The sequence below is a fragment of the Cavia porcellus genome, unplaced genomic scaffold, assembly GCF_034190915.1.
Source record: "Cavia porcellus strain 051 isolate PalLab524CR breed Dunkin Hartley unplaced genomic scaffold, mCavPor4.1 scaffold_38, whole genome shotgun sequence".
Classification (NCBI taxonomy): domain Eukaryota; kingdom Metazoa; phylum Chordata; class Mammalia; order Rodentia; family Caviidae; genus Cavia; species Cavia porcellus.
In genome coordinates, this window is record NW_026947521.1 from 8,914,874 (window position 1) to 8,941,662 (window position 26,789).

A 26,789-nucleotide genomic window follows, 5' to 3' on the forward strand; every position below is an offset into this window, starting at 1 on the left:
CTCCCTATGTAGCCCAGGCTGGCCTTGAACTCATGGAGATCCTCCTGCCCCCGCCTCCTGGGTGCTGGGATGGCAGGTGCGTGCCAGTATACCTGGCATTTGGGCACTGTAATGGCCTCAATTTTTTTTTTCCTTTTGCTTTTTTTTTTTTTTTTTGTCTTTTTCCTTTTTATTGGTACCGGGGATCAAACTCACGACTACCTGCTTGCAAGGCAGGCGCTTATGCCGCTGAGCTAAATCCCCAGCCCCCTTTTGGTCTTTCTGAGACAGGGTCTCACTATGCAGTTCAGGCTGGCCTTGAGCTCACTTTGTAACTCAGGCTGGTCTTGAACTCGCAATGATCCCTTTGCCTCAGCCTCCAGAGTGCTGGGATTACAGGTGTGAGCCACCACACCCCGAAATGGCCTCAATTTTGAAAGGCCTGAATCCTTTTCAGAAAGGATTTTGAAATGGGGAAAAAAAATAAGAAAAGAGAAAGGCAGCTTCATGGTGTATGCAGCGTTTCTGGGGGCGCTGGCGGCCTGGAACAGGGAAAAGCTCCTGTACCCTGCTGCCCTGCACCAAGCTGCCTGCACACTCACCAGGGAGGTTGGCTTCCATCAGGTATTTCACACACAGGATGTTGGGGTGCAGGAAGCAGTCCTTAGTGATGTCCGGAAAACGGGGCAAATCTAAGAACGTGGCGATTTCAACAGTGTGTTTATAGATTTCCTCATAGTCCGGCCAAGACTGAAATCAAAAGAGGAGAATGGAGTAGTTTTGATTTTAACATCATATGTTACTGAATAATCTTTGGAATGTGGAGGAATATGGAGAAGGAAATACCCATAAATCTTTACTATGCTAACTCAGCAATATTTTTCTTTTTTTAGGAGGCAGGATCTCACTATGTAGCCTAAGTCAGCTTTGAGCTTGGAGTGATCTTCCTGCCTCAGCCTCCTGAGTGCTGGGATTACAGGCTGCACCACCACACCTGGCTTGATTTGTTGATTTTAAAAAGCTATAATACTAAATCAAAAAAAGGCACTAAAATTGCTTGTCTCTGAAAGTCCTGCTGGCTATAGCCATGATGAGGATGAAAGCGTCATTCTTGCTCTAAGAAGCCAGATGAGGAATTGAGCTGAGACCTGAGAGTCACAGTGACGTCTACATGGCTGACTCACCCAGCCTGCTCACCCCCTCCTCCTGCACCTTTCTGCAATCTTCAAACACATGCTCACAAGCGCAGCCCTCTGGGATGGAACATTTGCGTGCTTCTACATGAGATTAGATTGCACTCCACGTCTAGTAGCTGAAAATCCATACCCAATTTCCCACAAAACTCCTTCACAGAAGATTCTCATGTAAGTTCAGAAAAATCTGTTTTTTTCCTCATAAATATTAATAAATTCTGTCCAGTACCTTAAGCCTGCCTCTGCTGTGTTTTGCCCACGTGATTTCTATTTCTGCAACTTCTGAACATTCCTCATGTCTGTGCTGTGTGTAATCAGCTGCTTTGCCCACCCACTGGCATGAAATGATTAAGTGGAAGGTCCGCTCCACCCAGGCACTCTGGGAAGTGGGGGGAGACCAAGATGAATGACACAGAACCCTTGAGGAGCTCACGGTCCAGAGGGAGGTGAGTGTGCAAAACAGCTGGTGTGTGACAGAGGACACTGTCAGGAGCCATGAGTGAAGTACAAGGCTGGCCCTTGGGCTCTCAGGAGAGCTGTCACGGGAGGACCTGTCAGCGCCTGATCCTGACCACAGTGCTCTGCGAATCTGTTGTAGGATGTAAGTCCTCCTAGCGCTGCTGGTAAGAGCCCCCTGCAGGAAGCTTCCAAAATGTGCAGCAAGGACAGGAGAGATACACACAGGCTGACACACAAGATGTGACTGCAAAATAAACAGAACTGTGTGTTTAAATTTAAAAAAGGTATTGCAGTAAGACACATCACCAGGATTCCCCTCAAACTCCTCCTCTGTTCCAATATACTCATCCCATCATCCTTGCTGTTTCCTGCAGCAACCCTGGAGTCCTCTTTCCTGAGGGTCTCTAGCTGTGCTGTCCTGGATAGATTCAAAACACCCCCCTTTCCCAGTTATTGTGACTTTGGGGAACAGCTAGAAGTTGCACAGTGCCAGATTCAGTGACTGAGGTGGATGAGAAGATAATGTCTTGTTTTTCCGAGCTGCCTTCTGTTGGACGGCACTGAGCAGCATCATTCACTGCAGGTTTGATCCCACCTGGTAGAGACCCTCAGGAAAGAGGACTCCAGAGCTGCTTCGGAAAGTGGCGAGGACAATGGGACGAGTGTGTGCAAAGTAAGGGGAGGATGCTGATGGGGATTCATGGCAGTGTTTTTCACTGTAACACATTTTCTGAAGAAGCTTGTAAACACTCATCATACTTGGGATCACAAACAGTGTGAATTCTCAAAACAGTGTTCCAAGCCCAATGTGAAAAAAAAAAATACCTCCACTTGGATAAAGTAGGAAGCTCGCAGCCTGGCCCTGCTCTTGTCCTGTCAGAAGTCAGGACTGGGCCACCCTAGGGTGAGGCAGCATAGGGCACAACAGCTGCCCAGCGGGAGGCACCACAGTGTTTCTGGGTCCTGAACCTTCACCACACTGTGTACCTTTATGAGATGAAGATTTCCCCAGATATCTGTTTTACCTCAATAAAAAGCCTATAATCCCAGCAGTCTGGGAGGCTGAGGCAGGAGGATCACTAGGTTGAATTCAGCCTAGATAATTTAGCAACTTAGTGAAAAGCCAGGTATGGTGGTGCACGCCTGTAACCCCAGCACTTGGGCTGAGGCAGGAAGATGGCTTTGAGTTTGAGACCAGCTTGGGTTACAAAGAGAGTGAGCCGAAGGCCAGCCTGAATTGCACAGCAAGGTGGCAAGTCCCTGTCTCAAAAGGACAAAAAAAAAAAAAAAAAAAAGCAACTCAGTGAGACATTGTCTCAAAATGAAAACTTTTTTTTTTTTGGTGAGGGGACTTGCTGGGAACGTAGCTTACTGCAAAGGCCCTGAGTTTGATCCCCAGTACCAACCCCTCTCCAAGAAAAAGTAAAAGTTAAAAGGGAGAGGAGTGAGGGAAGAAAGGAAAGACAACACCAGATAAGTACAAAGGAGCTGCTTTGATGTCACCTTTAGCAAAGAAATAACCTAGTTGGGAAACAGAGTTGGAAAGACTTTGAGAAATAGGCAAGTGCTGTAGTCAGGGCTTACAAGGGAGAAGACTTAATATAGGACACATAATTTGTAGTATTATTTTATGATATTCACCAGAGTCAAATGCAGCAGAGGGCAAGTGATCTGTCCACACGCTAGAGATCCAAAGAATCCAGCTGCGGGCCTGGATCCTACAGCAATGGCCCCCACGAGTCCAGAGGAAGACCTGGAGCCCACGACATGTCTCCTGCAAGTCTGTTCTCCGGTCTGCCCTGGCGAAGGTTCCGGGGACAGTGGCGGAAGCTAGAAAGTCTGCACCAGTGGGATGAAGGATCTGTGCCAGCAGGCTGAGAGGTCTGCACTGGAGCCAGGAAACGACACTCAAGGTAAGGACCAGAGCTCCCCAGAAAAGAACCACAGCTGTCCTCAGGGACAAGGACCTGAGCTCCTTTGATGATAGAACAGCAGAGTTCCTATCAGGAAAGCCAGCCAGACAAGCTTCTCCAGAAGAATCAGTAACACCACCTTTCCTTCCAGTTCTCTGTCTGCTGTTGGCAGCCATCCTCAGGAGGCCCTCCACACCCGGCACCACACTGCCTCAGGGCAGCTGATGATAAGTCAACCCACCACAGGATGTAAATTGACAAAACCTGACAGGACCACTGGCCCTTAAAAATCTCCATGACAACCCAACTCACCCAAGCAGCCTGTGTGGAGGGCCGAACCCAGTGTCTGCCTGTGGTAAACATGCTCTCTGCGGAGCTCTCTCCCCAGTACTAGGCAGTCCCTTTTAATGAATCTAATCATTGGTTTAAAGAAAAACCCACTGTGTTTCACTCAAAATAAGACCTGGCCAGCAAAAAACAGCCTTAAAAACTAGAGATCAAAAGTGCCAGGCCCTGTTGGGTGTCAGTAACTCTTGCTTGGAATCCTAGCACTCCGCAGGCTGAGACAAGAGGATCGCTGGAAATTTGAGGAGTTCAAGGCCTCCTTTGTGCATAGACCCTGAGTGGGACTGCTGAGCAAATGGCATTTCTGCTTCTGATTTCTTTTCTACCTGTTTTCCATGTGGCCACAGCTCAGTCTTGGATACTATCCACCATCCACTCCTAGCTCTGCCCCCAGACCTGGGCTGCCACCCTCGTGTGCAACACTGGACCACTTAGGCCACGATGCAATTGGGAGCCAGAGCAAGGCTTCCACTGTGAATCTGCTGACGGGCCACCCGCAGAGACCCTAGAGCGGCTCTAGCTTTCTCTGGGGTGACTGTGCTGCGAAGCAGCAGAACACTTCCTGGGGTCTTTAAGGCACAGGCGCCCGACCTGGGAAAGGCTGCAGCAGGCTGATGGAGGCGAGGCGGGGCACTCGCACCCAGCACAGATACACCTGCATCCGGGTGAGATAGGGATGCCTCCTCTTCCATCCGCTCAGCTTCTGGGCAGGTGAATGCGCCCTCCCTCCTCCAGGTTCACAGGGGCGCGACTGCTCTGAGGCAGTGAATGAGTCACCAGCACCAAGCCACTCAGTGGGTTTGGCCAAACCAGCATGACATCTTTTCTTCTCGGTCATTCAGAGAGAAGATTCAGAGTTGTTGATCAACATTTGGAAGGGTGTGGAGGTGCTGTTCCCATCACTTCTCCCTGAGGATGAGGAAGTGACCCCGTCCCAGGATAGGGGGTGGATTCCAGAGCCTTCCCATGGCATCCCTCTCCAGCATTGGTTCACTTTTTATTTTGAGACAGGGACTTACTAACTTGCTAAGTTGCCCAGGCTGGGTTCTAACAAGTGACCCTCCTGCCTCAGCCACCCGGAGTGCCAGGATTACAGGCATGTACACCATGCCCAGCATAAAAGGACTAACTCTTGAGAGGATTTAGAAACATGGCCAAGGACTGTGGCTGCATAATGCATATGCTACATGATATCTATTTAGAAATTTGTCTGAAGGTGTGAAATATACAAAATAGGGCCGGGGATATAGCTCAAAGGCATGGTACCTGCCCGGCAAGTGTGAGGTCCTGAGTTTGATTCCTAGTGTATTAAAAAGAAAACCCGAAATATATAAAATAAAGAAAGTCACGGCCAAAAACCAGAGCAAGCCTCATGTCTCTGAGTCCCTGGCAGAACAAACTGTCCAGAGTGTGGACAAATACGTGCAGGCCCAGACCCTGCCTCCTTAGGCTCTGGCTGCCTGGTAGACAAAGTGTCCCTGAAGACCCCAGATTTTCTGCTGATTCAGCCAGACAAACCGACAGTTTCTAGTGGAGGTAAACAGAGCTTCAGCCTTGTCTTCTGTGCTAATGGGTGAAACCGATGCAGCAGAAGAGGTAGAGACAGCAGGAGGAGGAGGAGCAGGAGAGGCCTTGTGCTGGGCTGGGAACTGGGCTTCGGCAGAGGGATGATGCAGATGCCCAGCTCAGCAGCTCCAGGCCCTGCCTGTGACTCTATCCCAGGTCAGGGCAGAGGGGGGCGGAATGAAACTCCCAGGCGGGTGGTGTGGAAAGCAAAACAAGGCGCTCTACGCCTCTGCTTCCGCCACCACTGCCCCAGCTCAGGAGCACAGTCAGGTCCGCAGCTGCCAGGATCCTTTAAACACACACAGAACAGCTTCCTGGGAGGAGCAGCCCACACGGCTGGGACAGGCTGCAGGGGCCCCCAGCTCTCTTGGGCTTGGGGCTGGTACAGAGGTGTGCACCCCTGGCCCAGATGCCACAGGTACACTCTCGTGACAGCACTGGGCCCGGCGGCCCACGCACGCAAGCTCCGCATTATCTCCCAGCCATCGCCTTGCACAATTGCACCTTTTGTCATCACTGATGGAGGCTCTGCAGTGGAGAAGCCAAGAAGCAGCAGAGTGCCCTGAGACCAGCCCTCAGCTGGCCAGGGAGGAAAAGGCTCCCTTTGTTCCAGAGAGCCCTTTCCATTTCACAGTTTCAACACACTACACAAGCGTGAATGAACGCTTTTGTGACCCAGAGCCAGGCAGGCACACAATGAAGAAAAGCCGCTGTCAAGTAAATAAACTGGCGGATGCTGGGCCTCCTAAAGGGCCTGGGGGCGGGGAGGGCAATTCTCTGGGACACCCGGGACTTCAACCGAGACACGCGTCCACTTTGCTCCCCGGGAAGCTGGTGCGAGCTTAGCATGTTCTTAAGAAGACGACCACAGGCTGCGGACAGTTGTCCTGGCATGCAGGAAACTCCGAGTGCTTGGGAAAGCATTTTAATTGAGTTTCACAAATATCCCAGTGAGTTCACTTTCCCCCAGAAGCAATGCTCCGAGACAGGCAGAGCCAAGCTGTAGTTTCTGTTACACAACGCGGGCTCCCGTGATAAGGTGGATGACACTGCCCCAGCCGGCCAGGCCCAACTTCCTGCTGCACTACTGAAGAAACAGCGCAGGGCCCTTCCCTACTGATTGTCACTCAGGAGCTAAGACTGGACTAAGAGGCTAAGGCTCCGAGCACCTGTTAATCCTACTGGAACACACGACTCCCTGTGACAGAGGGCAAGGAGCGAGGTGTGGAGTTGTCCTGAGGAAGGTGAAGCACTGTGCTACTTAGGGAGGGCTGGAAAACGAATCCCACACGCAGTATGACTCAGAAAATAATTCACCTCGGACTTTCTGGCTGCTGGGATTATCTTAATGGCTACAAATTTACCACACAATAACGAAAAAGCACTTTTTGCATTTGAAGTCTCACCTTGGGGAAGCTGGCGGTGGTCATGCTATGTCACAGGGAACATGTTTTTGGTGAACACACACACACACACACACACACACACACACAGGGAAGGGGTGCTGGTCCATGCGGACCTGCCAACCGGACGCCAGACAGTCATTTGCTCTGGCCCCAGAATTAGAGCTGGGAAAAACCTTCTAGAGACTTCCTTAAGATCTGTGGGGCCTGGTGGGGTATGCCTGTCATCCCAGCACTTGGGAAGCTGAGGCAGGAGAATCCCCAGTGACAGTTGTGCTAAATAGCTTGACTTCACTGTCTTACACAATATGCATATATTAACACATCACAGGCTAGGCATGGTGGTCATCCTGTCATCCTCACACTTGGGAGGCTGAGGCAGGGGAATCACCTCAAGTTCGAGGCCAGCCTGGGTTATACAGTGAGATCCTGTCTCAAAAGACAAAATGAAACAAGACACAGACATCACAGTGTACCCTAAACAAGCATACAACTGTGACTTGTCAAAAATATTACTGAGGAAGAAAAAGTAGATGACAGAGGGACTATTACTAGGGCAAGTATTTCGTACAAACAAAACCGTGTGACTCCAAAAACTCGATTCACCTGAGCAAAGAATTAAGCAGACATCAGAGGAGCACCAATGGTCATGAATTGAGACTTAAGAATTTAGGCATTTAAAGGAGTGGTTTACCTAAACCCAAGAAGCACCCAAGATGGACTCTATTCCCCATTGTTTGAAAAGTCACTATTCAGAAGGTTTCTTTCCGTTTCTGCCCTGGAAGATGAACAGCTGTGGGAATGAACCTCCCACCATAAACCCAGAAACCTGGGAAAGACAGAGAGAAGAGTATCAGGCACCGGACAACCCAGGACACAGGACTGCAGTCCCAGAGCACTGCAGAGGTGGCCCCGAGTTGCCTGCAGCCAGTTCCCAAACTGCAGGGCAGAAGCAGGCGGGGGGTGGGGGGAGCAAGCTGCTCTGTGGCAAGGCCCAGCGACAGGTCAATGGTGCGCTCCTGGTGGCCGAGGCAACTGTCATGTGCGGGCAGAGTCCTCTCAAGTCTGCGCTGAGAACTGATCTGGACACATGCCGCAGAAACCCGAGGCGGGGAAATCACTGGAAAGCAGCAGAGCTGATGATGCGCAGCCTCATGGAAGCCAGGGCCAGCACTGAGGAGGGACGGGTGGCCTGCAGGTGGCCAGGTCAGCCCTGGGATGGAGGCTCTGCGGTCTCCTGGCAAAGCTCAGCAGCAAGTGCCTACAGGGCCCAGCTGACCTGACCCAGCTGAAAAAACACTCCATCGCCAAGGAACATTCACAACCCCTGTATCCACTCAAAAAATCTCAGTGTTAAAGATGCAGGAAAATGATCCATAGCCAAGAGAAAAGCCAATCAACAGAAAGAGACCCAGAAATGACTGTGACAATGACAGTAAACATCCCTGATATACTGAAGGGTATAAAAGAAAACACTAGCATAACAAGAAGAGAAATGGAAGAAAGAATATTAAAATGGAAGGTCTAGCTGGGCGTGGCAGCACACAGTGCTAATCCCAGCTATGTGGGAGGCTGGAGCAGGAGGATCTCAAATCCAAGGACGGCCTACACAGTGTAACAAAATCCTGGCTCAAAAGAAAAAATGCAAAGGGCTGGAGATGTAGCTTAGCACTTCCTGAGTTTAATCTCCTGTACCACAAGACAAAATAAAACAAAACAGAAAGGAAATTTCTACACATGGAAAACACTGAACATCTAAGACAGACTAAAAGCTCAAGAAGTATTGATCAGTGATTCTGAAGCCACATCAATAGAAACTGAAAATGAAACCTACTAAGCAAGCCAGGGGTGAAGGACACAAAAGCCTTCGTGAGTCTGCACAAGGTCTAGCTGTCTAGTATGTGACTAGTGTGCTGAGAGAAAGAAAGGGAAGGACAGAAAGATGTTTGGAAACATACTGGAAGACAATTTCCCAAATCTGATGAAAACTACAGCTAAGCTAGGTAAAACCTAGTCAAAAGGACAGGGCACCTGAAAATCTAACTCATACCAACAACCAGAAAGGAGCAGAATATCTTAAAAGTGGCTAGAGGGAAGGGAGGCAAAGATGGGTGCAGCAGACCACCCTCAACTGCCAGGCAGCCCGTATCCCCACTTCTGTGGAGGTGGTGCCCTTTTCCCAGGTGAGGCTGTCATGGCACAGGCTGGCTCTGGGCACCTCCACACCAGAGTCCAGCTTGAGAGTGGGCTGGACACTGTCCCCACAGTCAGAAAGCCTGCCAAATGTCTCCTGCCAGCCCAACAGCCAGTAGACAGCAGTCCCGCCCTCACAGAGCCACAAGATGCTGCCATAGCCCTGGACACCCACAGCTGAGGCCATGATGCTGCCACAGGTGCCAGCAGTGAGGGTACCACTGAAGGAACTTTGGGACCACACCGCCACAGTCATCCTGATCCAAAGCCCACACGCCCAATATCCACCCCCAGAGGACTCTCCATACAGGGAAAGCCTCCAAAAAACTGGAAGAGATGACCGGAATGCACAGAAACCAGTACAGGGACACAAGAAACAGGACATTGCACGGGACACAGGAAGTCTCCAGGAACGGACTTAAGAAATTTCCCGATGACGTGCCTGAAAAAGAATTCACAGTCATGATCTCAAACAACCTCAGCGAGAAACAGGAGAACAGAAAAATATCTCAATGGCAATGGGAAAGCAACTCATGAGCTGAAAAAGAAATTCAACACAGGGAGATACAGAGAGAACCAGAAACCTGCAGTTGGGAAACTCCATCAATGATATAAAAATAGAGTTGAGTGCCAAAGCAGGAGACGAAATACACAGAAGGAAGAACTTGTGAACTGGAAGACAGGTCTTTTGAATTAACCAGAAGGAAGAAAGGAAAAAGACTGAAAAGAACAAAAAAAGCTTCTTAAGAGACACCATGAGGAAAGAAGGCTCTCACTCTGGGAGTCTCATGGCAGAGCCAGAGTCACAGCAGAGGAAACCCATTCAAAGGCAAAAACTGTCAAAACAGACAAGCTCAGTATAAACTGAGAAGAGAGCCGGGGTGGGGGGGGGGGTGGCGCACGCCTGTAATCCCAGTGTTTGGGGGGCTGAGGGAGGAGGATCCTTGTCAGTTCAAGGCCAGCCTGGGCTGCATAAGCAAGTCCAAGGCAGTCTAGACTACACAACCAGACCCTACCTCAAAAACAGAAACAAAAACAAAAACAAAAGGATTGATTCAGCCAGAAGATATAGATTTTTTTTTGTCTTTTTCTTTTTTATCGGTACTGGGGATCGAACTCACGACCACACACTTGCAAGGCAGGTGCTTATGCTGCTGAGCTAAATCCCCAGCCCCTAAAGATATAGATTTTAAACATACACATACCTACACACACACACACACACACACACACACACACACACACACACAATATCAAAGTGTGCTTCACGCAGTGTCACAGTGTGATAACAATGCCTGAGTACCACAAAATACAAAGTGGCTGGGCATTTAGCTCAGTGGCATAAGTGCCTGCCTGGGAAGTGTGAGGTCATGAGTTCCATCCCTGGTACCAAAAAAAAAAAAAAAAAAAAAAAAAGCAAACATTACTGGCCTGGAGGGCCAGGCTGGAGCCTGAGTTAAATCCCACTTGGCAGAGCTCTGGGAGAAAAAAGGGGTGGGGCAGAAAGCAGGGAGGAAAGCTAGGGGAATGGGGGAGGGTGCTGGGTGAGCCAAGGGGAGGCTGGTAACTACCTCCAGCCGCTGACTCTGGAGCGCGGGTCTCTGGAGGAGAAGTGAACCGATGTGAAGCCATGCAGCCTTGTCTACTGGGGCCGGGGACCAGATGGCTCTTCCCAGAGGACCGCTTAGCAGGGTGCAGCTGCCTGCTCTGAAGGCATGGGCTTTCAGTCACCTATTCAAGCCCTCCTGAGCACCGGCCCCAGGGTGCCTCAGAGCAGGGATGCTCACGCACACTGCGACAGACATAAGCAGGGCTGGGGGCCTCAGAAGCACCGAAGCTTGGTTATTCTGATTTTGCCGACACTCAGCAACTGTCATCTCACCCCGCTGAGTGGAGACTCAAACCCACACTGCGGGCCCCTTCCACCGAATCCTTCTCTGCCTACTGGGCCTTCCCTACCTCGGCTGCTGGAGGTTTCGTGACTGGTCTGGAGCGCTCTGCTCTGCTTCCTGTTCCCGCTGCTTCACCCGGTCCCTAACCCTAACCCTCTCAACCCCAAGGCCTGATATGGCCAGCAAGGCTCCATGCCAGGGAGGAGTAGCAGGCCAGAGGATGCCTGCGGCTCAGACCCCTCTCCAGAGAACAGTGATGACCATGCAGGGTGGGTTCCTCATGAGTAACAACTGAGGTCTAAAGCACCTAAGCCTGGAACCATTCCCACCTGAGTCTGGTTAGGACACTGAGCTGAAGGTCCTGACCAGTCTCCATGTCACCCTGAGCAGAAGCAGAATGCTGCCGCTATTTAACAGCCTGAGACCTAAATGTCACAGGAGACACAGACCGACTTATCTGCATTTGCAGCATCCATTTCCTTCTAGCTGACGCTTCCAAATGACTGCTGGACAGGACCCAGTGTGACAAGCCCTCGCTGCACCGAGGCCAGTGAAGGGTTTTGAAGAACAAGGCAGACAGACCAGAAGGTGACACGATGGGTATGAAGCCTAAATCAGTGTCACTCTGGCCTAGACACCAGGTGTTCAGCCTGGACAGGTTACCTCGCCTTCCAAAGCGCCTGCTCTTGTATAAAACTGGAGTCATGCTCAAGCTTTGGGTGTCACGCAGGACTTCAGTAAGGGCTCTATGTGACCCTGGACCATACACAGTTCTCTAATGTGAGGGAAGAGATGCCGGAACTGTGTGTGTTTCACTTGCTGTCTCCAACACATTCGAGCCCAACAGGCTGGGGAGGAATCCCAGCTGACAACCGGGACATCAGGGGCTCTCTGAACAGGGCCTAGTTTTCCGAAGGCCAGGAAAGGCTGATTGGTCAGAGCTGGCATTTTTGGTCTCTAATTTTTTCTTTTCTTTTTTGTCTTTTTGAGACAGGGTTTCACTGTGCAGTTCAGGTTGGCCTTGAATCTGAAGCAATCCTTCTGCTTCAGCCTCCTGAGTGCTGGAAGCTACCATACCTGACTGTTATTGGTCTCTAATTTTCAAGGACGATTATTTTCCAGCTCAGTCTTATTTTGGGGGAAAGAGGGAACACAGACAAGACTTAGACTTGTGTCTCCCCAAACAGGAGAAAACGTTTTCTCCCCTCCAAAGCAACATGGTATGCAAATAACAAAAAGCACATCTTTTTCAAAGAAGTCACATAAAGAAAAATTTTAAAAACCATAATTCTACTCTTCATTAAATTATAACTAACATTGCATGTCTTGCTAGAACAAAAACTAGACATTTACAAAAAACACCAAGCAGTAACTCAGGCAGAGAATATGAATTCCACACAGCTGTGATTTTTTTGTTTTGTTTTGAGACAGGGTCTCACTATGTAATAAAGGCTGGCTTTGAACTCACTCTGTAGCCCAGGCTGGCCTTGAACTTGCAGTGATCCTCCTGTCTCAGCCTCTTAAATGCTGGGGTTACAGGCAAGTGCCACCATACGCAGCTACAACAGTGTCTTATTAGTGACTTATTAAGAAAGCTATAAAGTTAAAAAAAAAAGGAGAAATTCACCTCTATAGCAAAGATTCCTTTGTCACGTCCATACAATTTCATCTCTTCTGGGAAATTCTGAAAAGCCTTTATGTAAGGAATATGATCCTCTTCGACAAATCTGTATTTTTAAAAAAGAAAAGGCTTCAATCAGAGGTCTGTATTGATTTTGCAAACTCTGAAAAATCTTACTTCAGAGGGAAAATTTAAAAAAACTTTGTTTTTTAAAAAAAGGGTGTTGAAGGGAGGATAGGGAGATAGAGAAAAAAATGAATCAAATTATGTCATGTTCAGTACAAACTGACTGTATAAATCAATCATTATGAATAGCTAAAATGTACCAATAAACTTAAGTTTAAAAAAACCAAAGGGAAAGAATTAGTTAAGCAAACTCTCTCTCTTTTTTTTTTTGGTACCAGGGTCAAACTTGAGACTTTATGCTTACCAGACAGGTGCTTATGCTGCTGAGCCAAATCCCCGGCCCTAGTTGAGCAAATTCTGTACTCACTCCTCAGCCCCCGTGTGTGGGATTGACCCAAGGTTTTCTGCATTCTAGGCAGGCATTACCACTGACCCACATCTCCAGTCCTTTTCACTTTGTGAGACAGGGCCTTGCCAAATTGCCCAGGCTGGCCTTGACCTTGGAATTCTCCTGCCTCAGCCTCACAAGTGGCTGGAATCGTGTGAGTACCGCTATGCCCGGCAAACAGCACATCTTTAAAGTGTGTGTATTACCACACATGAATGCTGCTTCAATCTAGGAAACACCTCAACTTGTAACTTTCCCTACAAAGAGCTGGCTGTGCCATGCTGGCAATCTCCCTCTCCTGACGCTCTCCTCCGGGCAGTGTTGCCATGTGCCCTCGATCGTACCCAGCCTGCTCCTGCTTTAGGGTTTGGCACTAGTGGTCTGTCTGCCTGGAATGCCAGGACTTCTCAGTCTCAAGGGCTGCCTCTTTCATTCAAAGTGAGCTCGACTTCTCCCTCTCCCCTCCAAAGCAACGTGGTATGCAAATAACAAAAAGCACATCTTTTTCAAAGAAGTTATGTAAGGAAAATTTTTAAAAATCATAATTCTACTCTTCATTAAATTATAAATAACATTGCATGTCTTGCTAGAACAAAAACTAGACATTTACAAAAAACACCAAGCAGTAACTCAGGCAATCCAAAACAGCCACCTTGCTGGGCGTGGGGACCCATCCCATAATCCTAGCACCTGGAAAGCCGAAGCGGGAAGACTGCTGTGAGTTTAAGGCCAACCTGGGCTAGAGAGAGACCTTATCTTAAAAAAAAAAACCCAAATTAAGTAATTAAAAAAATAAAGTGGCCCTTTAATCACGCTATTTCACGACACCCTAGGTCCCCTGCGAACTGCACTTCCTGTCTGAGCACTTTCTGGTTTGCGTATGGACCCATTTATTCCTGCTCTGGCCCAGGACTTCCTGATGGCCAGGACTCGACCCACACCTGCACCTCACAGGTCACAGTGCAGGGAGGCTTGGGGGATACTTGGGGACAGATAAGTGCTGGCTGGTTTTCTTTATAATCATTAGGGAGGCAGGGACCGTTCCAGGATGCTTGAAGGGGTTTATGAATCCATCTTAAAGACTGCGGCCACTGCAGAAAGTTTAAACAGCAGAGTAAGGCAGGGCAGACATGATTGTCCTCAGGCCTGGGGGACTCTGACCAGGCTCCAATTCCCTCCTTTAGATACTTATTTTTCTAAGTTTAGCCGTAGTTCTGAGACTTCAGGTCCCTATGAATCCCCTGGCGGCTCATAGAGATGCCACTCCTCCTCCAGGTTCCGGCTTGGTGGGTCTAGACCGGGTCTGACACCAGCTTTCCTGCCTGGCCCCTGCTGAAGCTGCTGGTCAGGAAACCACGCCCAGAGGACCGATGGCTTCGAATTCTTTCTGGCAGAAAAACAAAAAACGGGGATGAATGGTTCTGGTCTCTTTTCCTCTTCTGCCAAGCCCTAAACTCTGTTCCTAAATACATACTTCATGGAGCACAAGAAACGCCCCACTAGCAAATCCCATCTCCTAGAAAGCAGTTTTCAATTCTGGGTGTGGGGGCAGGGGTGAAGGGAGGAGAGGACTGTCCTCCCCGTACCCTGTCTCCATAGATGCTCCCCTAAGAGTACACCTCCTAGATCTCCACAGATGCCCAGGACAGCCGCAAGGTCCTTAGGGTCACCCTGGGCAGGATGGCCAGCCCTTTTACCCAGCTCCAAGGACATGAGGAGACAGATATGGTTTTAAAGATCTCTCTGGTTATCAGCAGGAAAATGGGCAGGAACCACACAAGATTGCAGACACTGAACTTGGCTGGGAAACTGTGAAGCAACATGGGTGAGGACAGAGATGTCTCAGATGCAGGAAGGGATGATTCTGAGGGTTGTTCTGGAAGGAGAGCTGACAGCACGTAATGACCAACTGTGCATGGGGGAGGAAGAAATGGAGATGTCCTGGGCTCCAGACAAGATGGAGCAGGGTACAGTGTGCACCAAGCCAGCCAGCACTGTAGGAGAAGCACGGCAGGGGGACAGATGGGACAGACAGGGCCACTTGGCAGCCCTGAGATCTCCAGATAGCACAAGGATGTCCAAGGAGTGTGTCCTGCAGGCAGGCAGCTGTAAGATAAATATTCGGGGCTAGCCCTGGGCCAACAAGTCTGGGCTGGAGACAGAAGCCAGAGTTGCTAGCGAGGATGGTAATTAGGGCCTGCGTGAGGGTGATATCACCTGATGCACACACAGTGCAGGCGGAAGCTTGAGTCAGAGGCAGGACCCCCCCCCCAAATCACGGGCTCTGTGGGCCGAGTTAATCATACTTGGGAAAGGCCTGGTTATAGGCTGATGTGGCCGAATTCAAAGGCACAACCTTCATTTACTGGAAGCCTTTCATTTAATAAAAGAGCCGGGTGCCAATAATGAACAATGATGATGATGATGATGGCAACGGTGGACTTAATAGCAATTGTGACCAGAAGGGGTTCTTTTTAATTTGAGACAGGGTCTTGCTATATTTTTTTTGTCTTTTTCCTTTTTATCGGTACCAGGGATCGAACTCACAACTGCCTGCTCACAAGACAGGCCGCTTATGCCGCTGAGCTAAATCCCCAGCCCCCCTTGCTATGTTTTGATTGGCCTTAAACTCACTGTGTAGCCTAGCGTGGCCTCAAACTCACAGGGTAATCCTCCTGCCTCAGCCTCCCGGATTACTGGCATGGATCACAGGCAAGCACCACCATGCCTGGCCGAGGACCAGGTTCTTATGATGCAGTTTTGCTGAGAGTCCTACAACCCTGTGAGGTGGCTATGACTTTTACCAGCCAGGAAATGGAAGCAGAGGGAAACTAAATAACTTTAAGGTGATTTAACAGAGAAATGGCAGAGGGAGGAATCTGGCTCCAAATCTTTGTGGGCACTAAACCCAGTCCAGTTCCTCAGAGCACAGGAGGGAAGAGTCATACTTTCATGATTTTGCTGTATTGGTCCAGTGAGAAAGTCTTACACACCATGCTGTGGTTATGCAACTCGTGAGCTATAAAATCCTGTAGACTATTTTGAAAAATCAAAATGCGTGCTGCCTCTTATAGCAGCTCCTCTTCATGGTTTTATTTACAACTTTCATAACACAGATAATCTGTATTTTAGCTCTTTCAACAGGAAAGCATGCTTTGTCAACTACTGGTAACTATTTTGCTAATTTTTTTTTTTGTCTTTTTGAGAAAGGGTCTCACTATGTAGTCCAGGTGGGCCTTGAACTCACTCTGTACCCCAGGCTGGCCTCCAACTTACAGCAATCCTCCTGCCTCAGCCTCCCAAATGCTGGGATTACAGGTGTGAGCCACCTGTCCTTAATTTTGCTAATCTTAAATTCATCTTTTCCTAAAAAATATTTAACACTCGCAGGTGGGGCTGCACACCTGCGACCTCTGCACTCGGGAGGCCACGGCATAAAGACTGCTACAAGTTCAAGGTTGGCATGGGCTACACAGTGAGTTCAAGGTCTGCCTGAACTGCATTGTGAGACCCTGTCTCAAAAATGAAACAAATACATAAGCAAACAAAAAAATTCAATACTTCTGATCAGGTGCTTTTATGTCACTTTCACTTTCACATGAGATAATTCATTGCCCTACATCTCATGTGAAGTAAATACTATTATTTCTAACAAAAAAGTAAGAAAAATGAGAAGATAAATAGCTAAGGGGGAATTAAGCTTCAGAATACAACTCAGTTTCTCCAACCTTTCAGCTACTTTCACATATTAAGCCCCCTTATGAAATTAACAATATCCAAAAACAGGTTGAGCCAGGAATGTGCTTGCCTGGCAAGTGTGAGGTCATAAGTTCAATCCCTGGTGAAGACGAAGAGCATGATGAAGACAAAGAAGAAGAATCAAAAACAGGGTCAGATGTGGTGGTGCCTCCCTAAAATCCCAGCATGCGGGAGGCTGAGGCAGGAGGATCCCTGAGATTTTGAGGCCAGCCTTGGCCTTCCTAGTGAGTTCAGGGCAGCCTGAACTACAGAGCAGATCCTGTCTCAAAAAAGCAACAAACAAAATACCCAAAGGTGTCATTGCTGCACAGGAAGTTGGGCTCACCTCAGCAGATCTGAGAGAGTCACTGCTTCTCTCTGCCACAGTAAGGACAAGTAGCAGAGGGCGAGTGTCCTGGGTACCGTCATCTTCACGACACCTTTCTCCTTCCGCTCCGAGTACTCCACGCCATCCAGGGACCCGGAACAGACAGAGGCTGCTTCTATAGAACAGAGCGAGACCTTGAGAGACAAGATGCAAACAACTATGCTGCACAACAAAAGGGCACCACCGGAACAACTCTGCCACTTCACACATCTGAAGATTAAGCTACAACTCATCTTGGCCCCCTGAGCGCTTCGCCAGGGCACAGCCTGACCGGCGCCTGTGTGAGGGGCATGGGATGGAGTCCAAGAGAGAGATTTCAGGTTTTTAGCAGTGAACATGAACATTTTAATCTTATCGGGGTTTATTTTTGTTTGTTTGTTTGAGATAGGGTCTTGCTATGTAGTGCAGGCTGGTCTTAAACTCAGGGGTAGCCCAGGCTGTCCTCCAACTCCCAGTGCTTCTCCTGCCTCAGCCTCCTGAGTGCTGGGATGACAGTTGTGCATCACCATACCTGACCTCCTTATTTATTTTAAATTAAGGAATTGAACCAGAAAGCAGTTGCACAAATAAATAACATTTACTCAGCTTGCTTCAGTCTGTGTTTAGAAACTGGGTATATTATCTTCACCGCTCATCTATTTTAGGGAAGGACAGCTACAATGTTTTTTGCTGTAACTTTCTTTAACAAGTCTGAGCCCACACATAGGCAATTTTTTTGGAGCTAGCCTCCTCTCTGGACTCTTTAAAGATTTCTTTATTTCCCTATAAAGACTACACAAAAGACAATGTGAGTCAGGTATGTATGCTTGTAATCTCAGCATTCAGAGGCTGAGGCAGGAGGATTGCTTCAAGTTTGAGGCCAACCTGGGCTACAAAGTGAATGCAAGGCCAGCTTGAACCATACAGTGAAACCCTGTCTCAGAAAAGACAAAAAGAAGAAGAAGAAGAAGAAGAAGAGGAGGAGGAGGAGGAGGAGGAGGAGGAGGAGGACGACGACGACGAGGAGGAGGAGGAAGAGGAGGAGGAGGAAGAGGAGGAGGACAAATGATGTACCTTTCTGATTTTTTTGAGGCAGGGTCTCACTTTGCAGCCCAGGCTGGCCTTGAACCCAGTGATCCTCCTGCTTCAGCCTCCCAAGTGCTGGGATGACAGGCCCGCGTCACCACACCTGGCTGACGATGTGCTTTTTTGAATGTGAAGACTTCACTCAGGCCTCCCAGGCCCTAGCCTCTCCTCACCAGGCCCCGAGGGGTGCACTGAGTGACTGCTAGCCAAGCCGGGCTTTGATACCCCAGCACCCCGCTTCTCATCTTTACCTGAGTGCGGTGTTCTCAGGGCAGCAAAGGGCTTTGGCCCTGGGGCGTCGGATTGTGACTCTGCTCCACTGTCGAGGCCAGATGTCCAGTTTATGTCGCTGAGCAGCTCGGGCCCACTCACCCCATCTGAATGACAGACGTTTCCTTCCAACATCTGTTTGCAAAATACTGCCAGTAAAATTGCTGCACAGGGCTTAACATGGTCCCTGTCGGGGTGGTGGGGCGACTCCTGCTCATGACAAACACAGTGAGAAGAAATACTGCAGAGGACGGCAAGGGCCCATCAGGCCCTGCGTCTGAGGCCCTGCACTTCTGGGAGAAGGCACCATGCGCACCGCTGGCTCCTGCCTGCCTTTGGACCTGGCTAACACCAATCACTTGCATGAACTTTCCCTTCTCCAGATCTTTCCTCCCGCAATCGCGCTGTCTTTCTGACCCACTGGCCAATGATTTCCTGTGTGCCTGAGCTCTGGCAGCACTCGAGGTTTACAGCAGGTGCCCAGCAGGTTCACCAACTACCCTCTTTGCATCACCACCTCTGTGTACTCTAAAGGGTACACGGGGTGAGCACCCCTGCAAAGCCGGGGTCTCCTGGGCTGCTACAGCCTCCAGAGACTGATTGCAGTCAGAAGCCGAGATCCCAGCCTTGAGGGCCTAGAATCCGACCTTACTATAGGGACAGAAAACTTGCATGAGGAGCCTGTGAGAGAAGGAAGCTGGGAAGGCAGGGAATAGGTTCAAATGTGATGTCCTCTGTCCAGCACCCCGGCAGGTACTGACACACATCCAGCACCCAGCACCCTGAGGAGGCAGAGCTGGGAGCCCACAGCAGTCCTGAGCTCCTCGGTCTCCATCTCCACACTCATTACATATCTTGCAACCCGGCTTTTCAGACCTGTGCCTACCTCAGTCTTCCTTCTGCTGTAGACTGGGTTTGCACAATATGCCTGCTTACTCTTCTGCAGGTAACGCTTCCAAAAATTGTGTAACACTTCATCCTGAGGTGGAAGGGGGGTGATTCCGGTGATTCTGGTGTGTGCGAGCATGAGCGTGCGTGCACACACACGCGCGCGCGCACACACACACATACACAGCTGTGTCTGGATGGCAGACTCTCCTGTACCATCTGTAAGGCCTTTCACCTAAGTGCACTTGTACCCGCTTGTCCTTAAAAAGCTTCTCGTCACAGTGCCAGGTGGAGGGACAACATGCATAAACCCTCTTCCACCTTAGATCCCGGAGAAGAAGACATTAAAGATTCCCGAGCTGAGTCTTTTCCTTCTATATAGCAAGCAAATCAGAGGCCACAGGAAGAGAAGAGCTCACGTCTACACTCCTAGCATTATACGGCTCCCCAGCCTCACTCCCCAACAGCACCTCTACACCCCAACAGGCTCACCTTTAATTCTGGGGTCACTCCGAGGGCCTTCAGGGCTTCTGCTTGTTGACACAGTATATGCTGAAAGCCTTCGCACACGTACCAATCCCAGCCTTTCTCTAAGTGACAACGAGCCAAGTTTTAGACATTTGTGTCCAATCAGCTACCACACTACCATGTAATTCCAGTCTGTTTATGCACTGTGATTTGGATCCTCTGTATAAATCTGAAGAGTTTCTATGCTTATACTTCTTGTGTCCCCTCTAGCCAATTAGCAGACAAATGCTAACCACCTAAGCAGTTTGTACAATTTATCCGATTTTTAACATTTTACCTATAATTTTTCTGAAATATTCATTTAAGGGGCAAAAGAAAAGAAGAGCCGTCATGTTAAAAACACAAGTGAAATAAGTTGTAAAAATATGCATTTTGGCCAGGTGTGGTGGCACACGCCTATAATCCCAGCACTCAGGAGTGTGAGGTAAGAGGATCACTTCAAGTTCAAGGCCGCCTGGGCTACAAAATGAGCTCAACGCCAGCCTGAACTACATAGCAAAACTCTGTCTCAGAAAAAAGTAACTTTTACTGAACAATGCCTTGCAGAAGTATTAAGCAGCCACTGCTCCCCTGTTTTGCTATTCAACTCATACGGGAACAAGGCATGGTTGGCAAATGAGTGAATAAATGTCAGTGAGTGAGGTGACCGGGGGTTCCAGGGGCACAGAAAAGGGCAGTGGACTCCATGGAGCTGGATTCTCCCCCAGTCCGGGTCACAGTGAGAAGCTGCGAGCAAGGGAAACGACACTGATTTCTGCCCAGGTGCAGGAGCCTGGAAGTTATCCCCTGGCATCCTCCAAAAGCCCTAAGAGACTGGTTACACAGCAAGCCGCTGCCCCTTACATAGAGCTAACAGTAAATGACTCCTGCAACTGGCCAGAGAGAACAGCAGAGTTGGGCGGACCTGGGGGTCTCATCCCTCATTGCTAGACGAATACCATCACTCTGAACAGCAGGCAATCAAGGCTTTTCATACATGGTTTTTGGGGTCTGCTGCTGCCCCCAGCTCCCTCCTGCCTGTACTCACAGAAGACCCCAACTCCTGTCCTGCACCGAGATGTCTCAAGGTCTTCAGCACCATTGATGGAGCTGATTCCCATGTGGAAAGGATCCAGGCTGCGAAAGGCGGAGTCTATGATCCCAACCATCCAGAAATCAAGCCAGTGTAAACACATACACACATGGACACTCATGCACATGGTTCCTGTGTACTATTCTAGCAGTCCACATATGGATAAAGCTGTACTCCAAATTCTGAATTCCTATTTTATATAACAAGTAGTATTGCTGTTATCATCATATAGATCTAGAAACCAAGGATGCACATACTAAAGCACCTCAAGAGTTTTGGGGGTCATTCTTGATCTAAATCATAACATTCCTTAAGAATTTTAAGTATAAACTATACATTTTAAGGCTAGGCATGGTGCCGCACACCTGGAGTCCCAGCATTGGGCTAAGGCTATTGAGGCTCAGGCAAGAGGATCACCACACATTCGAGGCCAGCAGGGAGTACACAGTGATTTCAAGGCCAGCCTGAGCTAGTGAGACCCTGTCTCAAAATAAACAAACAAACAAACAAGCAAACAAATCCCAAAGAAATAAACTATACACTTTAATTATGTCAATCCATCAAGCCTGAATTCCTCAGGTTTTATTCTGAAAAAACTTAATGAACATTAATCAGGTCTTAGCCCAATAAAAAGTTATTATTAAAGCTTAAATAGGAACAGAGTTAGTATTTAGGTATTCTTTGTTCTTTATCTAAAAATGTCAATGTATGTCTCATAAATACATACTTGTATAGAAATGTACATATGTGTGTGTGTGTCCTCAGAGTCACCTCACATAGAGGAATCACCATTATCATTTCCTGGATTCACACTTCAGAATCTGGTCCTAAGGAGTTAGTCACAAAGTAGCAAACATCTCCAAGACTTTACCTGAGCCCCTTCTCGGTCACACTTAATTACAGGCGCTCACTGGATTAATGACATGATTGCCTCTCCAGGCACACCCATGGCGATTTTAAGAGAGAATAATCTTCCCTATTTTAAAAGGGTGTGTCACAGTTCAGTGTGAGACATGGGACTTGGAAAACTGATACCATGCTTCACTGGCCTTACCTAACATCTTACTGCTGAATCATTTCAAAACGGAAGCGTTTTCCTTTAAAAGCACAGAAAACTTTACCCATAATCAATAGCTACGAAGGACAGGAGACTATGCCAGGGCATAAAAAGAACAAATGCTCCTTTTGGTTTTATCAGCATCTGCATCATAGCTGCTCCACTGGAAATTCGAGTCACTGACAAAAACAGCAGGGTAAGAAAGAAAAGGACACATGTAGATACATTCATGTGCAATCTACCATCCCGAGCTACCAACTTTAACTCTGTTTTGGATAAACCATACCTGCTTTAAAATCTGGCATTTTCTCTAGAATCGACGTAAAATTCCATTTTCTGTCCCCAAGTCATCACAGTGAAAGACATTAATAAAGACATTCAATGCTTATGAACAAAGAGCTCACCCAACTTGCTTCTCCTTTTGAGGCCCCTGCTGATGGATTTTATCTTGGTGTTAGGAATAACATCAGTGTTGGTAACTTCCTTAGATCTCTGTAGGAAACCAAAGTAGATGTTAAGGTAGCTTTCCATCCCCCTAAGTAATGTTTCCAAAGACGCTCTGGTCAGTGTGAAGAACTGAAGTGGGCGAGCTAAGACTAAGGCTGGTAGCATCTCGGGGAGATGTTAAACCTCCCATTCTGGTGCATCTTTGGTTGCCTTTTTTTTTAGTACTGGGGATTGAACTCATGACCTTGTGCTTGCCAGGCAGGAACTTATGCCGCTGAGCTAAATCCCCAGCCCTTTTGGTTGCTTTTTATTCAGAATCTCTCAGTTCCTAAAATAGTACCTAAACAAAGTAATCATCACTAAGTATCTGCTAAACGAATAAACTTTTAAGGCTTTCGCACACCAACCCAAAAGTCAAACTGACTCAATTTTGTCTCTATGCAAAACACACTTTAGTATTAAAACGATGCATGTTTACTATAACTGCTGCTGTCTGACCTACGTGCAATTTAGTTTTGATCTCCTTTCCCATGTCTGAATGTTACTCTAAAACTGAAATTAGAAAAGTATCACTATTTTTAACGTGACTTACATAAGTTTGGGATGATTAAATAGGATAATTCATACCAAAGCCTTCAATTCTGATTGTTCATTCTCAATCTGACTTGCAAATTCCTAACTTAAACATCACCTGAAGACAACTAATTGTTGGAATTTAGGTTTTGTACGAGATAAAAATACGCTCACTGTGAACTAAGCAGTAGCCCAGCCTTCTGCTGAAAATTTTAAAATATAAGAAAATGTAAAACTGCCCCCCCCATTACTTACTTCTGTAACATTGTGGCAGGAAGTACAGTAATATTTGCCTTCATCAGTGAGACCCCAAGAGACAGCAGCACACTGAGCGCAGCGTTCTTTTAACTCTTTCTATAGAAAAAGATAGCAAAAGTGTTTTCATTAAACCATAATCCTAATGCTTGCAGTTCTTAGTTCTATGTGAAAAGTTCTTGGGAATTTTATACTATACATAAAAAAATCCCAAGAAAACCGAGCAGAGACATATTTATCTGCAAACAAGAAACATCCAGTCTCTTGTGCAGTGTGAAACTGAATTAAGCTATTAGAGAAAATGTACCAAATATGCAAAGTATGAGAGGAGAACAGAGAGATGAAAAATGATAAGGGTAAATAAAGATGAGAATATAAAACTCCTTGTAAGTGTAAGGAAAAAAAAGACAAGAAGTATACAGACTTTATTTTTATTTCTTTAGGTTTTTTGAGGCAGGATCTTGTTATGTGGCCCAGGCTGGCCTTGAACTTGGGTAATCCTCTTTTCTCAGCCTCCTGAGTGCTGGGATTACAGGTGTGCATCACCACACTTTAAAATTAAATGGCCATCATGAACTTCTGGTAGGATGACCAAAAACATATATGCTTCCTCCAATGAAATTAATTTTTAAAAATTAATTATATTGGTACACTTTTGACATATACAATAATCACAATCATCATAGGGAATTTGTACCTGTATGTAACATATCTTATCCCCACCATTCCTCCCCATCCCCTCTCCCTTTACACAACTTTATTTCCATTTTTACTGTTTTCCGTCCATTTTTTTAAGGAACTAGTTTTTATTAAGATTATTTCAAGCTCATTTATTTATTCAGAAGTAAAAAGTGTGTCAGCTGTGTGTGTAGTATGCATTTTACTAGGTTCTGGAGATTCAAAGGTGAACAAAACAGACATGGGATCCACTCACAGCATAAATGCTACGTAATTATTAATTGCTTGGTCTTTTTCTTTGTTTATCTTTTTGAGACAGAGTCTCACTATGTATTCTAGGCTAACCTGGAACTCACTGTGTGGCCCAGGCTGGCCTCTAATAGAGTCCTGTCCTCCTGCTTCAGCCTCCAAGTGCTGGGATTACAGGTGTGTGCCGCCATGCCCTGCTAATTATTAATTTCATATTTAGTATTTAGACATTAGTCGTTCACTACTGAATTAACCTGTACCAAGCAGCTCCTACCAGCTTTCCATACCCGTCTTGTTCTACACACACAGAGGCCTAATTATCCGACTTCCATGTCTCTGGTTTGACTTCCTGTTCCCACTTAATTACCGAACACTCAGTCTCATCGAAGAAGGTCGCATTTTACGCCGCACGTCAAATGGCCTGTCAGATTTATTCTGATAATTTTGTAAAATTTCGAATGACCCCTTACTGATAACGCTAATGTTAACGTGGACATCTCAGGTTCTCCCCAAGCCCAAGTTTAGGAATCTCCGCGCAAGAGGCGGCCAAGATTCCCAGAGAGACGCAGGGATGCCCTGGGGCCATCTGGGTTCATGCCCGGGTCCCCCACATCAAAGGTTGCTTGTGTCGTGGGTGGTCCCGCGGAGAAGGGCGAGCCACGTGGGTGGCCACCCACTAACCCACAGCTCCGCCCTCCGTCACGGCAACCTCGCCGAGCCAGAAACTCCAGCGTCCTTCCCCGAGCCGCTCTCCTCCCGCCGCTGGCCGCCCCCAGCCCGCCAGCGTCCTTCTTACCGCGTCCTCCAGCTCCATCCCACAGGCACCAAGAGGACGCCCCGGTCCGTTACCCGGGTAGCGGAAGTCGCTTCCGGGAGAGCCGGAGGAGACCTCCCGCCGGAAACTGCAACCCTGGAATTTGGGTTCCGGCCTCCTGCGGCTGCAGGGACCCATCCGCTTGCTCCCTAGCAAGACTGCGCAGGTCCTGCATACCTACTCCGACCCCTTTAGGGCTGCTTTCTTGGTCTTGGTAACTAAAAGCGACCCAATCCACCACTGGGCGGTGTCCAGGGCGGAGCGATTCCTATGCAGTGTTCCTGTGGTGGCTCACTGGAAGACCCACGTGCTTAGCCACTGGAGAGGCCGTGGAGCGCCGGCTCCCCACTGCGGAGTCGGACCTCGGTCAGGTCGCTCTGCACAGGTTTTTTCCTTGGTACTGGGGATTGAGCCCAAGGCCTTTGCACTGAGCTACATCCTCATGTTTCAATTTTATTTTGAAACCGAGCTCCCTAAGTCATTAACACACCCAACCTCGCTCTGTGCTGGGTTCACACTTGTGATCCCCCTGCCTCAGTCTCCCAGATTACTGGCATTATGGATGGGGGCGTGCACTACCCCGTCCTGCTTGTTACTGAATTTTTTTTTTTTTCTTACTAAATTCTTAAAGGCGAGACCTAGAGGTTTTAGGAAACAGCACAGGTTGGATTAAAATTAGGTTTCTAATCAGTATTTTCCTGTTTATTGTGCCCTGATTTCCCCCTCTATAAAAAGTAAATACTACTTGTCCTTTCTTGTTAAGCTTTGCGGAATGAGGCTCAATAAAGTTAGCCGTTGACAAACTACAGAATAGGTTTTGTTGTTGTCACTTGTTTTGTTTTGGTTTGGTTTTTTGCCAGCTACTCCTTGGATACAAGACCAATACCTGAAATACACAAAGACATTAAAAAAAAGAGACCTTCCCCCCCAAAAAGACTTGATCAAAAATGGGCAATTGAATAGACGTTTCTCAGAAGTACAATAGGCAATAAATATATGAAATAATATTCAACATCATAGGTCATTAGGGAAACGCAAATTAAAACAACACTGAGATTCCATCTTAGTCCAGAAACAATGGCTCTTATCAAGAAATAAAATAATAACAAATGGCGGTGAGGCTACAGGAGAGAAGAAGCCCTTCCACACTGTGGGTGGGAGTTTAAACCAGGGCAATCACTGTGGAAATCAGTATGTAGATGGCTCAAAAACAAACAACCCTGAAACTAGAAATTCCCTTCAACCCAGTTATTCTCCTTTTAGGTTTCTTTCTGAAAGAGGTAAAGACATGGTATACAGTTATCTGTGCACACCCATGTTTATAACAGCACAATTAATAATAGTTAAATCTTGGTGGCAGCCTGTTTGCCCGTAAGTAGATGAATGGATAAAGAAAATGTGGAGTTTACACACAATGGAGTACTATTCTGCCATAAAGAAGGATAAATTTGAGTCATTGGTAGAAAAGGGGACGCATTTTGAGAGCATGATGTTAAGTGATGTAAGTCAGATAGTCAAGCACAAATATCACAAGATTTCTATTATATGAAGAAACCAAAGTATAAAAATTTTGAATAAAAGAAAAGATAGGTCATAGGAAATAGAGAAACAGATCCTCTGTAAGTGGGAAGGGGAACCAAAATGGAAGAGGGAGGAAGGGAAGGTAAAAGAAAGTAAAAAAAATTAAGA

The 26,789-nt window shown here is 47.6% G+C and overlaps 1 protein-coding gene across 5 annotated transcripts in view; it reads right to left on the reverse strand.

Moving 5' to 3' along the window:
- LOC100731134 (TATA box-binding protein-associated factor RNA polymerase I subunit B-like) overlaps positions 1–25,253 on the reverse strand; it is a 33,148-nt gene extending 7,895 nt beyond the window's left edge. Inside the window, exons 1-9 of one of the 5 annotated variants that reach the window (XM_063243573.1) lie at positions 25,083–25,253; positions 23,360–23,458; positions 22,489–22,576; positions 19,920–20,017; positions 19,426–19,518; positions 18,521–18,674; positions 17,163–17,319; positions 12,571–12,670; positions 582–729 (exon numbers count right to left, since the gene is read on the reverse strand). In XM_063243573.1, the coding sequence (XP_063099643.1) occupies positions 582–729; positions 12,571–12,670; positions 17,163–17,319; positions 18,521–18,674; positions 19,426–19,518; positions 19,920–20,017; positions 22,489–22,576; positions 23,360–23,458; positions 25,083–25,238 (1,093 nt within the window). In that variant the 5' untranslated portion in view covers positions 25,239–25,253. Of the gene's footprint in view, positions 1–581; positions 730–12,570; positions 12,671–17,162; positions 17,320–18,520; positions 18,675–19,425; positions 19,519–19,919; positions 20,018–22,488; positions 22,577–23,359; positions 23,459–25,082 lie in introns of those variants that run through there. The other 4 variants (XM_063243574.1, XM_063243575.1, XM_063243576.1 and 1 more) reach the window with 4 other exon arrangements.
- Positions 25,254–26,789: the final 1,536 nt, after the last annotated feature.